Consider the following 17386-nt stretch of genomic DNA (forward strand, 5'->3'; position numbering starts at 1 on the left):
TTTGTAGCTCCTTAAACACCAAGAGTACTCAGACCCGAAGTGACTCTTGTTCCTTTGGTACCAAATAAAATGCAGTAAAACTGTATAAGGTATTTTTAGCATACTTTAAATATATTTATATTTCAAAATAAATCATGTCTTCCAATGTTCAGCATGATATGTAGGGAGCTTCTATGACTATAATACTCAAAGCCTTGAACTTGGGTGTTAGTCTTGCCTCATACACTGGCATTATGAGAGAACTCTTCCTATTTTTCTTTCATATCAATTTGTGATTTTTTAAAATTAGACTTAACAAGAACTGAAGTAACCCAAGAAAACTGTTCTTTTAAAGCGTAAACATCAATATCTGTGTCCCATCTCCAGATTATTCAGTACTTCGGTGCATCTCTGTGACCAGGCCATGCAACTGGAAACAACAGTACAGAACAGGTCTTTTCCGAGAACAACAAATGAAGTAGGCATGCGGGACTGAACTGGGACTCACCATGGAGCTTTTATGGAAAAACACCCCGCTCCAAACAGATAAGGCCTTCGTGGAAAAGGGGGGAAAATGCACAACAAATTAGAGGAAAACTCATTTAACATTAACAAATACATGTATATCATACTGTTATCGAGTATGGATCAAATAACTGAAAAAAAATTAGTAATCACTGGTAATTCTGCTGAAGAAACTAGTGAGCCTGATAGAACCCATGAGAATGATGTGTAGTAGCACGCCCGTTCATTTTCATAGGCTTAGAGATTTCAAAATGTTCTGTTTCTCCCCCTTTTCTGGAGCAACCCTGTAGGGTTCCAAGGTAAAATAAATGTCACTTCTGAAATCCTTTAAAAGAAAGTACAAGTTAAATGGAATAATCGAATGGAGAAAGGAGTGGGATCAGTAGCAACAGATGTGTGGTTGTGTGACACATGTTTAAAACGAGCTAAAGATAACAATAAACAATTCTGTACGCATTGTCCACTCTTCACAGGTTGCCGTCTCAGAGCCACTGAAAGGAGGCGCCTATTTCTAAGCTGCTAATTTCTAATAACTTGAACTGCATATTGCTGGTCAAAGGAACAAACACTAAATACAAGTAGCATGATTTATTTTCATTTAGGGTCACACTCCAGGAAACTGGCCTTCCTCTTAGTAGTAATACTAGAGATAAGCTTCCTCTACCTGGCCTCCATTGGCCTAGGCTGCAATCCATAAATGCAAGCCAAACTGTACAACAGGGGATTCAGAGTCAGACTTCAGTGTTACACATATTTCTTCTTAATACTCTGTTCACAGTACTTAGGCCGTGCTATGCCTATTTGCACACAAAGAAGACTGATTTAATTATACCCAGAACACAATGTGGCAGTAGCCTCTGGCATTTGGGAAGAGGACATAACAAATCGAAAAGGAAAGCGCACTGGCAAAACTTAGATATTTTCTCCTTCAATTTTGGTGGAGGTAGGGACATTTCAAAAACCCTGCTAATTGGCATTAATCTCCCAGTGAATTGTGTAAATTTGACTACAAACTGAAACCTGAGGATAATGTTTTCACAACACTAATTACCATTCTGAGGACAGAAGCACAGAAGACAGGAAGGGAACAAAGGAGTCGTAAGAGATACTAAGGAGAAGAAGAGTGAGATGAAACAACTGAGATACTGAAGAAAAAGAAACTTTCCAGATGATGACAATGCAAAGCAAGGAGCTCTCTCTCGAAGTTAATGGAAAGACCACAACCAGAGACACAGTGTCATCATTCATTTAAAATGATAGATTTCAAACTTCTGTTGTTACTGTGACCCACAGAAATGTATTTTCAGGTGCAAGTTGGTGTGTACATAAAAAACACAAATTGAAACAACAATTAATGAGTGTGTTTTTGTTTGTAATCAACTTTATTTTTTTCTATGCCAATGTTTTGTAAACATTCACGTTAGGATTTAGATACAATGAAGATGAATGCATATTCTAACAGGGCAGGTCTGGGTGGGGCTTAGCACCAAATTTCTGACAGGTAATACCAAAGCTATGTTTGCTGAGCCAGTAGCAAAACTGCATTCTATTCTATTTCCTTAATGAAAAAGTAAGTTATAATCCCCTTTTCTGAGTTCATGAGTCATTAATAACATCAGAAACAAAATGCTACTGCAGCCCTGGCCAGTTTGGCTCAACGGTTTAGAGTGTCGGCCTGCGGTCCAGAGAGACCTGGGTTCAGTTCCCGCTAAGGGCACGTACCTCGGTTGCAGTTTGTCCCCAGCCCTGGTTGGGTCATGCAGGTGGCAGCCACTCGAAGTGTCCCTTTGACGTTGATGTTTCTCTCTCTCACTTCCTCTCTCTCCCTCCCGCTCTATCTGAACAAAAAATGAAAAAATATCCTCAGGTGAGGATTAAAAAAAAAAAAAAAAATACTACTGCAGCGCACTGGGCACCAATACAAACACGGATTTAAATAGCTGAGACCACGTGAAGATTCCGATCTCTCAACAACATGGTGATGCCATGTAGAAATGATCAGGAAATGCAAGGTTCAATACGTTTCCATATGCCCGCAAATACCTCCCAAATGAAGAGGTTATTACTGGCTCATAGGACCCAACTTCCTTTCGTTTTCTTCATGCCACAGAACACCTGAAATAATCAAATAGTTCAAACAACTCTGACAGGAGGGCCTGTGATCTGGAACATCAGGCACAAGGTGCTCTTTCATGTATACGGTACTGACGCTGGACAGCCTCCCTCTCGTCCCAGCTATCAGACCACAACTCATTCACTGTAAAGAATCTGAAAGTTTTATCTTAGTTCTTTATGACTTCCACAACCAACCAAACAAAAATAAACCAAAACCTTAAAGTTTCTACATTTCAAAAGACCAGCGGATGTTCTCCACCTAGACAGCCAGTAAATACCTTTATCCAGGTTTAGATGTCCTTATATATAAAAAGGAAATATATATTACAAAAACAAATTAAATACAAGCTTTAAATAATCTTCTAGCCTGGCTGGCGTGGCTCAGTGGTTGAGCATAAACACGTGCACCAGGAGGTCGCCGGTTCAATTCCCAGACAGGGCATACGTCCAGCTTGTGGGCTGGATCTAGGGGGGGCGGGGGAGGGCATGTAGGAGGCGGCCAATTGATGTTCTCTCTCATCGATGTTTCTATCTCTCTCTCCCTCTCCCTTCCTCTCTTTCTAAAAATAAAGAAAGAAAAATAGCCCTGGCCGGTTTGGCTCAGCGGTTAGAGCGTCAGCCAGCGGACCAGAAAGTCCCGGGTTCATTTCCTGCTAAGGACCTGTACCTCGGTTGCAGTTTGTCCCCAGCCCCAGTTGGGGTCATGTGAGTGGCAACTACTCGATGTGTCTCTCTTATATCGATGTTTCTCCCTCTCTCTTCCTCACTTCCTCCTGCTCTATCTGAAGATGAATGCAAAAATATCCTCCGGTGAGGATTAAAAAAATAAAATAAAATAAATTTTAAATAAAATAAAATAATTTTTTAGATTCCTTTCTAGGCAGTAGTTATGTATTATTAACAACAAGATATCTATAGCCACGTTCTTTCCCACAATCCCAAAATTCAGTGAACTCTCCAGACACTGCAGTAAACAGGCCTACACCACAAGCAGCATTGTTAAGTTTAAAGAAAGTATGGTTTGCACAGTTCACAACATTAACCCAGGTGCGCATTTAATGCTATCCTTCTTCAAGCAAGAAAGACTCTACTGGGTAACACAGGAGAAATCAGAGGGCTGGGGAAACAGGGTGAGAGCCCGCTGTAGAATGCACACTTGGCATGTTCCCAGTCCATACTCACCCACGTCTGACCCATTCCTACAAACTGGACCTCTGCCACGTACATGCAAAAGCAGAGCCACAAACGCCAAGGAATTAGAGTGACTGACGTAATTACTGACTTTGTATGGGGAGTGTCAGCTGTTCCTTTGAAATGTGTCCGCTTCATCTTTCCTCAACAGCAAAAGAATGAAAATAGAGTCACAAAGGACAACTCCATGATCCAGCTGTCTTTACCTATGACTGTCTCCTCTCCCTCCAAATTCCCAGTTGTAGTTTTATATGGGGGTGATTAGAAGGAAGTAGAATAGGAGAGTGAGAGTCAACGTTGAATTAAAATGGTCTATAGTAACACATGCAATGCAAGGTATCAGTCAGATATTAAGAATCTGTGTGTTTTCCAAACACTGTAAAGATGTAGCAGATTTAACAATCCTGCTATGTAAAACCTATTCACGTTGTCATGAATATGTCCTTTTAAAGCTGAATTCTGACCAAAAAACACCAGGACTGGCCAAGGGACTAAATATCAAGAAGTATTTATTACAGGCTTATTTATTGTTCAGCGTGAAATGACTTAGCCATTGGTTCTCAAAAGGTTTTCTTCTGGAGATTCCCAGATTACAGAAAGGAACTGCGTTTCACATCGTATCATTCATGCAATGTCAGTCTTTAAACTCAGATGCATTTTGTGGATGCCATAGAGCACCACAAAAGCTTTGGTCTTATTAGCAGAAAACAAGGCAAATGTGAAGATTTCTTAAATGTGGGTAAAAAGTAAAACTAGATTAGGGTTGAAATCCTCTATAACCTGACTCTCGTGCTAAAAAGGTATTAGTAGTGATTAGGGTTCAATCATCCGCTGAGTTCAGGAAAGAGTAGAGTTTAAGAGAAAAATTCTATGAACATGCTCTGCAGGTCCTATTTACGACTGATGGCGTTCTATGAGAATCCAGGCACCATCACTTAACAGACATCAGAACGAGCATATGTAAATATTAAATGTGCTGAATAGAAAGAAAGCAGAAGAAGGGCTACACAACATTATGTGTAAGATGGTAATGCCATAACCTCTGACATTCCACGTGCCCCCTGCAGCAAGCGACAAAAATGAACTCGCAGTCCCATAAACTCGTCCTCGTGTCAGAGCTACTTTTAATTGTTCAGTAATTGTAATGGCTCCTAAAGAGACCTGTGGCATTGTTGGCTCTCAAATGATTGATCTGCAGGGTAAACTGAAGCTGAAACAGACAGTAGACGGTCCAATTTGAGATGTATTCAATGAGCATACTTAAATGACAAACTCAAGACTTTCAGTAGAGAAACATTAGATAACGTTCAAATTCTGGAAGATGTGGCAGAAAAGAAACTAGAACAGCATCAATAGATTGTCAAATCACTGTAGCAAGTTATTTGACTTTTAATACAGCATATAATACACGTCATCCCCCACTCCCAAATCTACAGATTTATAGTAAAATGGAAAAAACTATGATGTGGTCGAAGTACTCAGCACAAAAATTAAATCGCAAACCATGGTAAGTAGACTGCACAAGTAGAGATATCCATGTCCATTCTAGTGAAAGAAAATAAAGAGTCCATAATTTTATATCATAATTTTATCAGTCTTTCTCCAGAGCTTTCCCATTTAATTCCAGGAGTTCGTCTATAAGGTTTGGGGCTCAGGCCAACCTGTCTAGACAAGGTGGGCCTGATGGGATTAGAAGACGGGACAGGCCGTCTTCCAGGCCTATTATACGCCACTGTCACGTACTCACCCTCCCAAGCTCAGAGGGCCCATTTGGTCTACAACTGTCAACTAGAGATAATCAGAGAAACGCTAGGAAATGCTGCCATTTCCAAATTAGTACAATCTGGACATTGTCACTGAAGCTCCTGCTGAGCCCTGGCAGAGGGCACAACAGTGGGTGAGGCCTAGAAATCAGTTCATGGGATGGAAGGCGTGGTGGGAACTCATCCACTGGAAGGCGGAGAGATTGTAATCTATACCTATACGTTTTGATGGTTCAGATGGAGAAACTGACCTACGACACACTGGTGACAGGGTGGCAGAACCACGCTGCGAAGAAGCCAGGGCTTCAGGTTCCTAAGCCAACTTTCTTCCCCTACTGTTACCCAACCTCATCCACCCCGTCAGGCCCTGGCCTAACACCCACCTCTGACTACTCACAAAGGAACGAGTCCATCTAAAGGTGGGGGAGGGGAAAGGAGCAGCACGCTGCTCTGTGTAAGAAAGCCAGAACACCACCACGTCACCTCAGGTTTACCTCACTGAAACTGGTCAGCTAGTTAAGAGCAAGAAAGTAAAATTCATTCCCAATTTCTATTCTTTTTATTCCCATGAAATTACTCAACCTCTTTTGGAAATTTACTATTCTCTGCTTGTACCCATAGAGTGATGTGTCTATATTAATAATTTTCAGCTTAATGCACATAAAATTAAGCATACTGATAAAAAATTACTTAGTAAACTTTTATATAGGTAGGAAGCATTTAAAAAATTTTTATGTGATTCATTAATTCTGTATCTATAAAACGCTGCTTAATAAATCCCTACCACAAAGACTTAACACTCCCCAAAAAGACGCAAGCCCTTTTAGCACCTGGTTTCACTTTTAATAGATGAGAAGAATGATTCTTATTTACATGTGATAAAAAAAAAAACAAAACAAAAACGTGATGGAGGCCTTCAGTGGCAGCCTGATGAACATGGCTCCTGTCTGCCTGAGTGCGCGTTGAGCCAGTGCTCGCGCGCACGTCCCTGGCCTTCGTCGGGTGCACTGGACCAGGGCTAGGCAGCAGCTGTTGCCGAAATAGGCCTCATTTCCTCCAAGTGCTGCTTCAAGGTACAGAACATGAAGGTGTAAGTACATCTGTCTTTTGCCATTTGTAGTTCTCCTGGCCTCGTGCATGTCTTGGAGTCGGACAGATGGCCCCTGACACTGCACAGGCTTTCGGGGAGATATATTCCCAAGCTAAGAGGCAGATGTGAAATATGTAAGTACATGTCTCATCCCCTGAAGGTTCGCGCTGAGGCTGCCATCTCACTTTGGTTACTTAAATACTGGATCCTCGGTAATCCTTGGAAATCCCCATGCTAGAAATATAACTTTTTATGCTTATTTTATGCCTTTATAAAAATATCTAAGACATGGAATAAATAAATGTTGATCTAACCTAAGGAAGTATATAATTTTTCTAGATAAGTTTTCAGGTAAATTGGAAGTAGTGATAGAACTTTCATACCTATAAATGAGAGCGCTGTGTTCTCTTTCTACGTCATCCATGTCAGATACATTGTATTAATTTTATTTTTTAAATGCTAGGAAAGGCATTTCATTGAGGCAAAGTTAAGAGTAAACTAGAATTTTCAGAATAAAAAGAGACCTGGAAAATGAGAAGCCCATTTGCTCATCACTCTGGTGACCTAAATGTGGCAATCAAAATTCTCAGCACGTATAATGAAATTGAATGGGAATAATGCAAACTAGCGAAGTGCAGTCTTGAGAACGGATCATAGTAAAAAAAAAAAAAAAAAATTTTAATAAAATCGAGCCTTTCCAATCTAATGGAATGAAATGTAATAATACAAACTGTCTAGGAGTTGTTTCAAATCTCTGCCTATGTTAAACATGAAAATTCAGGGAATATATTTTGATCTTGCAAAACAAATATTACTTTTGGTAAGGCAAATATATGTATTTCGATGTAAATGCTAAATGTTAAAGTGATAAAACCACAAGTTATGTTCAGAAATTTCTACGATCGTTCGGGGGAATTCTAAAGAATTATAAGGAAGTCACAATAGCAATTTCTGAATGTAACCAACAAACCCTTCAGAAAGTAGCTGAGGGGTAGTAAGCCTATAATCTAGCGATAGCCAAGTTATAAATACTGTCATCAAAGTGTTCACAGGTCACTGTAGTCTGTTCTGATAGGAGGGAAGGAACAGCAGGAGGGGAGGAGGAGAGGGAAGAGTACAGTGCGAGGGGAAGAAACAGTCGGTGGGTCATGGCGGTGCCCTGCAGCCCTATCACAATTCATCACAGACGCGACATAAAAAAACCAATAAAATGAGCTCAAAAAAATCTCTTCTCTTGATAAGGTACAATGGTTACATGAGAGAATACCCTTGCCTTTACAAATCACATGTTGAACTATGTAAAAATAAGGGGCTGGCAAGTCTCCCAATGACTCTGAAACAATTCAGAAAAGAGCTGGTGTGTGTGAGTGTGTGTGCAGACAAGACAGATGACAGAATGTGAATAATAAGGCAAATATGTTGGACTGCTAACATTTGGGACATTTGAGTAAACAGGAATTTCTTTTAACTTTTTGTAGGTCTGAATCTACGTTGAAATTTTTAAAATTTGAATCTAAGTACTCATTGTAGGAAAAATATTAATTATTCTCTCTAAATACTTCAATACAGGACATGCTAAAAAGAATTCAAAAACTTGGCAAAAATAAAATGATTTCATAATTGAGATAAAGTCTAGTAAACAATAATGATTCATGCATTGTGAATATTCATTTCAAATCATGTAACTCAAGTTCATATTAAGTAATCCACTAATAACGGATTATTAAATTATCTAAAGATATAAGGGAATCTAATATACATGCTCTGAAAATCTAGAAACACTGCCCACGTTTTCAAAAACAAAAGGATAATAGACTTATCGGGGTGATCATTTTGTAACTTATGTAAGTGTCTAACTACTGTGCTGTACACCTAAAACTAATATAATATTGAATGTCAACTGTGATTGAAAATAAAAAAGTTTTAAATAAAAGGAAACAGAATGAATCTCAGTTCATAAAGTATGGTACCATAGGAAAATAGCAGGTGATTCATAATTTCTACCTATCTGAGGGCAGAGAGAGACTGAACAAGAGTGAGTGAGAGATATTCTCTTTTCATTAGAAAAAATTATAAATTTATACAAAAGTAGAGTCACTTTCCACCCCTCCAACAAGTATTTTGAATTAAATTCTAATATCATATGACTTTATACATAGAATTTCAGTCACTATAGAGCTTATTTGAAAGAGAGCTCACATTTCATTATAAAATAGCATAGCTCTTAAGTTTTAAAAATAATAACCATGAACATTAGAAATAACACTAAAATTAATTTAAAGAACAATAATTTTGAATATTCTTTCACTTAGATTGAGGACAGACAAAAACTACTAAGCAGAATTTGTACAATGCTGATTTGGGACCTAGTTTTGCTATATTTTTCCTTTTAATATGCAACAAACTCAGTTTTATTTCTGCATTCAGCAAAAGGGTTATTTATAATACGAAAACCACTCTACTAGGGAGAGAATCAATTTCTGTGTTATGGTAAAATCCATTGTCCCTGAGAATGAATATTTCTTCTCACAAAACTGACCTCTGCAAACACTTTCCCACCTAGCAAACAATATTAAGACAGCCAAGTAAATAACCTATTCCTTTTGTTGGCAAGGCCCCAGAGACCATTTGAAGCCAAGACAGGGTTTTTTCCTGACAAGGTGAATACAGAATTTTAAGACAGTCGTTCTATTTCAAATTAGGTTAAAACTCAGGGGTGCTTATTGATGCAAACAGGTAACTTACCTATAGACATATGTATTTTCCGGTACAAAAGGAATTTCAAAGTTATTACACAATTAAATATCTAATGATATGTTAGACACAGCCCTTTATTTTCAGGAACCAAAAGAGGTGATCATTTTATATTTCAAAGAGGGAGGAATTTTAAATATCTAAAATACACACAAAGATATGAAGTGAACCATCAAGTCTCTGAGGATGTTCATGACCAATCTGGAGTGAAGGCCAAATCTTAGGGCTCTGGCTTCTGAAAACTACCCAGTTTTTCCCACTGTCCTGACACTAAAGGCAGATTATTACATATAAATTACACCTCAATATAGATGATTTTTAAAAATGTATTAGAAGCATGGGTGTCACCTCAAGTTCTCCTTAGTGTTTCTGTCCGTCAAAAGAGGGGAGTCATTATAAATCCAGACCATGTCCACAAAAGCAAGAAAATGAAACTGGACTTTCAGACAAAGCCACAAGGCAGCAAGCATAAGACTAAGTAGCTAGATCTGGTTTTTATTAGCCAACACTCATTTTCACAACTTGTCACTGCTTTGTTTCCTCTCTGACTGTGTGTGTACAGGGTTGTGTGGAAGGACGTTTGTGCATGTTCTATGCTTTGTACTTAATCTGCTGCCATTAAGTATCATATGGGCTGGAAATGAAAAACATAATCAAAACCATCCAAACAAAAAGTACGTTTTATTTTATGTAGTCAATCCTCTAACACAGTTGTTAAGAAAAGTGTCCAGCCTGAGGCCTTACCCTGTTCGTTTCGTGATGGTCCCCAATGTCATTGGCTGTTTGATTTGTGCAAGAGGCATCAAGACCATCAAGCTGGGGAGAGGAGAGAGCCGAGGGTTGCCAGGGTTGTTGTTGGCAAAATTATTGTAGGAGTCTTGGCTGTTTAGTTTCCCTACAAAAAGAAAAATAAAGAAAAACATCACCATGGGAAGTCTCCTTTTCTCATAGGGTTTACACTAATTCCACTATCCACTTAAGAAATTTATCAAAGACAGAACTGATTCTAAAAGAATCATGACTATATGAAGGGGGTGGGGCAGGAGGACAAGAATACTGGTTAGGCCAAGTGTGACTTGATTACAAATAGAGACTTTTAGTCTTTGGGGATGGAGGAATAGAGGGCAGCAAATTGGATGGAGGTTAAATGGTTATACCAATAATTAGTAGAACACTTAATTATAACGTTATGGTGTTAAAAGAAATACAGAGCAATTTTTTAAGGTATGAGACGTGATTTTTAAAAAAGGGTATAAAAATGAAATCAAATACTACGAATCAAAGCAGATGATGCAATAATCTCTAAGGTCTAAATAGAGTCTACCATAATCTGATAAATAATGGGCTTAGGATTCTTTTCCTCTTTGTTTTTTAACCAGGGCCCTCAAAATATTACCTATCATAACTGTTACTCCAATACTATGGTACTTGAAGCCTGAAGCAAGAAAGGATCCATGAGCTCCTTCATTTTCTGCATTTTAACAGACATCCTGGCCTGATAACACGTTTTGAGCTAAATTTTGTTGACCTGAAGTGTTATGTCAAATTGTACCGCTTTCTTAACATAAAAACAAATCAGGCATAGTCACTGAAAAGAAAGAGACCAGACTATCAGAAGGGAATATACTATATTCTGGAGAAGAGCTTCCTATTTGGACACTTACTGTTCCTGTGTTACTTACTGGTTCTGTGTTACTTGGCGTCCCTACCTTGCAGCCTATCACTACACATATCTCAGAGAGAGAAGGGTGTAAAACACAAAGGCAGAACTTGTTTTCACATCATCAAAAGTCCTCTTTAGACACAAGGCATATAGAATTAGAAAATTTGGATCATTTTATTTGATTTTTCTGAATTTCCATAATGCTTTGAAATGCTACCACATTGGAAATTAGGTTCCTAAACAACTGAGGATTCCCAACATAGACACTGCACAGACCCCTGCCCAAAAACACGCAGGACTCACTAAGGGCGAGATTTTAAATTTCCAAACTCTTATAACCCCATTCAGTCACCTTATCCCAAAGAAGCATCTCTGTAACAGTAAATAGAGGTTTTTCAGAGGGACTTGAGGTAGAAAAAGGAGAAAAATCATATCGAATTCCTTTCCTTTCCAAAGACAGCGGTGATTTGTTGCCTTTCCTCCATGGTGCATGATACCTAACGACACGTGCTGCTTCTGCTTACACCTTGTCATTGTCTGCAAAACCATCAGCTGGGACCCTGATAGGGCTCTGTGGAATCTGTAGATCAGGGAAGGGAGTACTGCCCTCTTAACAATATTAAGTCCTCCAAGTCATGATCATGGAATGTCTTTCCACTTATTTACATATTCTTTCATTTCTTTGAATATTGTTTTGTAGATTCCGGGGCAAACATTTACACTTCTTTTGTTAAACTTATTCCTATTTTATTCTTTTTGATGCAATTTATTAAAAGAACCATCTTTTTAATTTGCCCTTCCAGACTCTTCATTGCTAGAGATGTACAATTCATTTTTGTACATGGATGATGTATTCTACAACTTTGTTTCTTAGCTCTACTGGTTTCTTTTGGATTCCTTAGGATTTTCTATATACATGATCATGTCATCCTCAAAGAAAAGAGTTTTACTTCTTCCTTTCCAGTCCAGACGCCTTCTATTTCTGTTATTGCCTAGTAGTCCTGCTTACATCGTCCAGTACAATATTGAACAGACGTGGCAAGAGCAGACTGATTCAGTTCGACTTAATTTGTGTATGTAGAGTGAGGTATGTATTTATCGCTTTGAAAATGGATGTCCACTTGTCTCATTATTATTTATTAAAAAGATTATCCTTTTTCCATTAAATTTGCTTTGCATCTTTATCAAAAATCAATTGCCCATATAAATGTGAGTCTATATCTGGATTCTGTTTCATTGATCCATGTGTCTATCTTTTCATCAATACATTTTCTTGACTACTGTAGTTTTATAGCTATTCTTATAATTCATGCACTTATACAATAACTTTATAAAAAGTCACATTTCCCATGTTATATAAATGAGTTCAATCTTTATAATCCAACAACTCTTACATACAGAAAACACCTTACTGACCCAATATTATTTACAAATCATTGTTCTTGATTTTTCATAAAAAGAATCTGTACTAGTTATACAATCAGCAATAAAAATGGTATTTTATAAATAATAGTGACAGTAAACACACATAACTTTTACTAATTTGAATTAAGGAGACAAATTTATATGAAAAACAAACGAATCCTCCCAAAAGTGTCCTAGCGATATATTATTACTAACAGATATCCTGAGGGACATTCACTCTTCAAACAGAATGAATTCAGTACAGGAGAACTGCCACACTGTAGCTTCAGAGGTAGTGGAAAGGTAAGAGGCCCCTTTTCCAAAGTCATTACAACATGGTGTCTTCAGAATTAAGATAATGACTTAACCAATGTGTCTTCTTTCTTGGACACAAATCTATGGAATTATCAAGTTAAACACTTTTATGTCTCTTTACAAAATAAAGAGAAAGACAAGAAATTCACACAAATAAAATATTTCTCTCTCTCTCTCTCTCCAATTTCCAATTCAGAATCCACATTAAAGTTAACTGAAGCGACCCACACCTATCATAGAGATAATAAAGGACAGCATTTGGCCCTGGTCGGTGTGGCTCAGTTGGTGCACCGAAAGATGGCGGGTTCCATTCTAGGTCAGGACACATACCTAGGTTTCTCGTTTGGTCCCCCGCTGTGGTGAATACGAGAGGCAACAAGTGGATGTTTCTTTCTCTCTCTCTCTCTCTCTGCCCCTCCCTTCCCCTTGCTCCAAAAAAAAAAAATCAACAAACATATCCTAGGGTGAGGAATAAAACAAACAAACAAAAAAGATACCACACAGAATATGCACAAGATGCTTTGGACCATTTAATAAATCACACAATAATATCTACACTCACACAACACTGAACCAGGTAATAAAAAGAGTGGAATTCCATTACAATATTTGATATTCACGGAGGAATAACAAAAAGTTTTATAGTTAAGTCATTCAATGTGATTTATGATGATACTTGTAGACCAATATAAATGTAAATAGTTTCAATATTCACCATTAGACAACTATGGTAACACTGATTTAGATGTGAAATCAGACCACAACCATTAGACATGTCACAGGCTAATGAAATTCAAGGACGGTGTATAACACACATTTCACAGCAGCAGTCAAAGTGTTTGTTAAGTGCCTTCGCCCAAGATTACAAGCTGTGAGGACTGCGTTCTCTGTTGTCACGAAGCTTACAGTCTAATGTGCACGCAACAGGGATAATGAAGTTCCGATTGCTCAGTCCTAAAGACAAGTATGCATGGGATCAATTACCTGGAGAAGAGGTCGTGAAGCATGTGGAACACAAGCTACACTGTGAAGGGTGGGCAATATGAATGAGAGAGAAGTACCCTGAGCATGAAGGATAGCATGAAGAGCAGAGGGGAGAAAGAGATGCGCCGTATGTGAGCAATAGTAAGGAATGTAACTACAGGACATTAAAATGGAAAGCGGTGGGACAATAAAATGATCATTTAGTAAAACCTTTCAATTGAAGCAAAGGAGTAAAAACCTAGGTAAGTTCGTCAGCAAGGGAACAGTACAAACTTTGAGATCACGGATCTTTATAGGTACGATGAGTGGTCTAGAAAAACGAAGTGATTCACTTAGAAGCCCCAAATCTTGTGGTTTAGTTAGCCATAACTGGTCCTTCCCTGGCTCCCCAGGATCAAGGGCAGCCTCGGAACAGTATCTAAGGTACTTCAGACCGGCCCCTCTCGACCTGTATTTTCAAGCAACACCCAAGCATATGTGGGATTTTACACTTGAGGTCTGTGTTCATGATGTGGCCTCTGAGATCCAGCCCAACTAAAAGAATCAAGTAAGTTGGGTAGATTTTATGTTCATAAGAACAGAGGTAGTGTTTGTCTAAAAAATAGTCCCCCCTGCCCTGGCCGGTTTGGCTCAGCAGTTAGAGCATCGGCCTGTGGTCCGGAGAGACCCAGGTTCGGTTCCCGCTAAGGGCATGTACCTCGGTTGCAGTTTGTCCCCGGCCCTGGTTGGGTCGTGTGGTCGTGTGGGTGGCAACCACTCAATGTGTCCCTTTCATGTCGATGTTTCTCTCTCTCTCTCTCTCCCTCCCTCCCACTCTATCTGAACAAAATATCAAAAAATGTCCTCGGGTGAGGACTAAAAAAAAAAAAAATAGTCCCCCCTGCCCTGGCCAGTTTGGCTCAGCGATTAGAGCGTCGGCCTGTGGACCATGAGACCTGGGTTCGGTTCCCGCTAAGGGCGCGTACCTCGGTTGCAGTTTGTACTCGGCCCGGGTTGGGTCATGCCGATGGCAACCACTCGATATGTCCCTTTCACATTGATGTTTCTCTCTCTCTCTCTTCCACTCCATCCAAACAAAAAATGGAATAATGTCCTCAGGTGAGGATAAAAAAAAAACAAATAGTCCCCCCTTATCCGAGGGGGATACATTCCAAGACCCCCCAGTGGATGCCTGAAACTGGAAACAGTACCAAACCCTACATATACTATGTCTTTTCCTATACATACATACCAAAAATAAAGCTTATTTATAAACTAAGCACAGTAAGAAGATAACAGTAATACAAAATAACAATGATAAGAATATATATTATAATCCAAGTTCTGTGACAGTGGTCTCTCTCTCTGAAAACATTGAATTGTACCGTATGTACATCAGGAGATGCTGGACAGAGGGAATCTTCTCATCCCAGGCAGGGCAACGTGGGACAAAGTGAGAGTTCATCACACTAGTCGTAACGGCACAAAGCTTAAAATTCACCAGCTTAAAATTCACCAGTTGTTTATTTCTGGTACTCTCTGTTGAACAGTTTTGGACTGCAGTTCATTGCAGGTAAGTGAGGTCATGCAAAGCAAACCCGCAGGTCAGGGGAGACTGCTGTGCTCTACTGGACCTGGCAAGTGGTTGATAAAAAACTGCTTTAATGAGAGAATAAATGCGTTAATAAAATGGTCAATGATGACAAGGTTGAAGGAGGCAAACTGAGATACAAAGCTACTAACTCTGCTCATCTTCAGAAGGGCAGTTTCAGTGAGGAGGTAAAAGTTCAGACAGAAAGGGATGAGCAGAGGGAACACTGATAAAACGATAACGGCCCTGGTGTGAAACGCCAAGTTAAGGACTTGGTGGCGGAAGAGAAGACACCGACCGGAAGAGATGCGGCACCCTCATTCTCTCATACTTTAGTCTACTGGTGTGAGGCCTGTTCTGGTCCTGAATGAACAGGTCCAAGGGACTCCTAAAAGGTGCATCACATAATGAGACAGAAAGATTATTTAAAAACAAACAAAATTTTAATGGAAGAAAACACTGATAAAGATATCTGCAAAAGGTCTTGGGAACAAATAGGAAGGAGACATTTCTTATTGTGTTAAAAGGGAACTTAAGAAGGGAGATATGGCAAAGAAATTTTGAGCATAGAGGAAAAACTCTTATCCCTTCCCTTTACTTTTCTAATAGCACATTAGGGGGTAAGATGACATAGGTAGACAATTACATCAGGAGTTAGGAAATCAGGGAATTAGCTTAGACGAGAAATCTCATTAGTTGATGCAAATGATGCACAATGACCTACATGTACGAAAATACATTTTTAAAAAAGATCAAATTCTGAAAGTCCACACACAATAAATCAAATTCACAAAAATAGTGTAATCCTTTCTTCTTATTTCTAGTGCTCAAAGTCTTTGGCTAAAAATGATTATTCACTATCTCTTGTGATACAGATTTTCTTTGAAAACGTAGCTAAGCCCTGGCCAGTTTGGCTCAGCGGTTAGAGCGTCGGCCTGCGGTCCGGAGAGACCCGGGTTCGGTTCCCGCTAAGGGCACGTACTTCGGTTGCCGTTTGTCCCCGGCCCTGGTTGGTCGTGCGGGTGGCAGCCACTCGATGTGTCCCTTCACGTCGATGTTTCTCTCTCTCTCCCTCCCACTCTATCTGTACAAAAAATGGAAAAATATCCTCGGGTGAGGATAAAAAAAAAGAAAACGTAGCTAAAACCAAACAAACCCCCAGATGAACCCCCAGGGATACCGAAGGCTCCTGGGGAGTGGGGCAGTGTCTGCCTAGCCACTGCAGGTCAGTAAAGGTGTGCGGAATACATGAAGGAAAGATATTCTGTTCCAGCATCCTGTGAGCTGTAGCAAAGTTAGCCCTGTGAGCTACAGAAAAAGAATTAATTTTGGAGGGGACTCAAAGGACTTCAGAAGACAGCCAGATGCTGGAATCCGTGCCTTTCCCGACTTTTAGTTTCATGTTGCCTAGGCCAGGAGCCTAGTTTTTGAGAACTTTAAGAGTATATCTTCAGACACTTCCCTATGGTTATATCAAGGCTAAATTTCCAAGCCAGAATTTTTCATTAAGCTCTTAAAATAATAAGGTTCAGCAGGAAGAATCTTGCAGTGTCCCAAGCCTTGCATGGGATTAAGCCTGACCCTCTGTTTTATGCATCCATTTCCCTTTAGACAAAGAGAGATAGTCGCACCTCCCAGGTATATCTACCGTAGTAACAATAAAGTTAAAACTGTTTCCAATCGATGAAGAGTCACTACATAAATTCTAAATGTAACCTTCACTAACCGTTCTTTACTAGATTTCATTTTATTGTGCAAGTACACTGAAAAATAGCAGAGGTTCGTTAATTGCAGTTTTTTTTTTTTTTTAGTAGTGGGATTCACAAAGCCTTAAAATAGATATACTATTTCACACCCCATTATACTTTCAAATTCCAGCTGGGAAAAGACCTGTAAGTGACAAATGCCATGAGAATGGATATTCTCACAGTATTTCTGGCGCATCCAAACAGAGGAAGTCCCAAAAATCTCATGAGAAAATAAGCTCTTCTAAGACTCTCATCCCAGTTTTTTGGGCTTACTCTATATAGATA

General features: G+C 39.2%; 1 protein-coding gene across 14 annotated transcripts in view; it reads right to left on the reverse strand.

Moving 5' to 3' along the window:
- The window catches only part of BCAS3 (BCAS3 microtubule associated cell migration factor), a 517634-nt gene that overhangs the window by 304368 nt on the left and 195880 nt on the right, over positions 1-17386 (reverse strand). For 12 of the 14 annotated variants that reach the window (XR_004960281.1, XR_004960283.1, XR_004960284.1 and 9 more), the window contains one exon: positions 10162-10312. Coding sequence is in view for 9 of the 14 variants with exons in the window: in XM_036268042.1 (XP_036123935.1) it covers positions 10162-10312 (151 nt within the window). In the remaining 5 variants the exon portion in view is untranslated. Of the gene's footprint in view, positions 1-487; positions 533-10161; positions 10313-17386 lie in introns of all 14 variants that reach the window. The other 2 variants (XM_036268041.1, XM_036268039.1) reach the window with 1 other exon arrangement.

This window comes from Molossus molossus, unplaced genomic scaffold, assembly GCF_014108415.1.
Source record: "Molossus molossus isolate mMolMol1 unplaced genomic scaffold, mMolMol1.p scaffold_m16_p_19, whole genome shotgun sequence".
In the NCBI taxonomy this organism is placed as follows: Eukaryota; Metazoa; Chordata; class Mammalia; order Chiroptera; family Molossidae; genus Molossus; species Molossus molossus.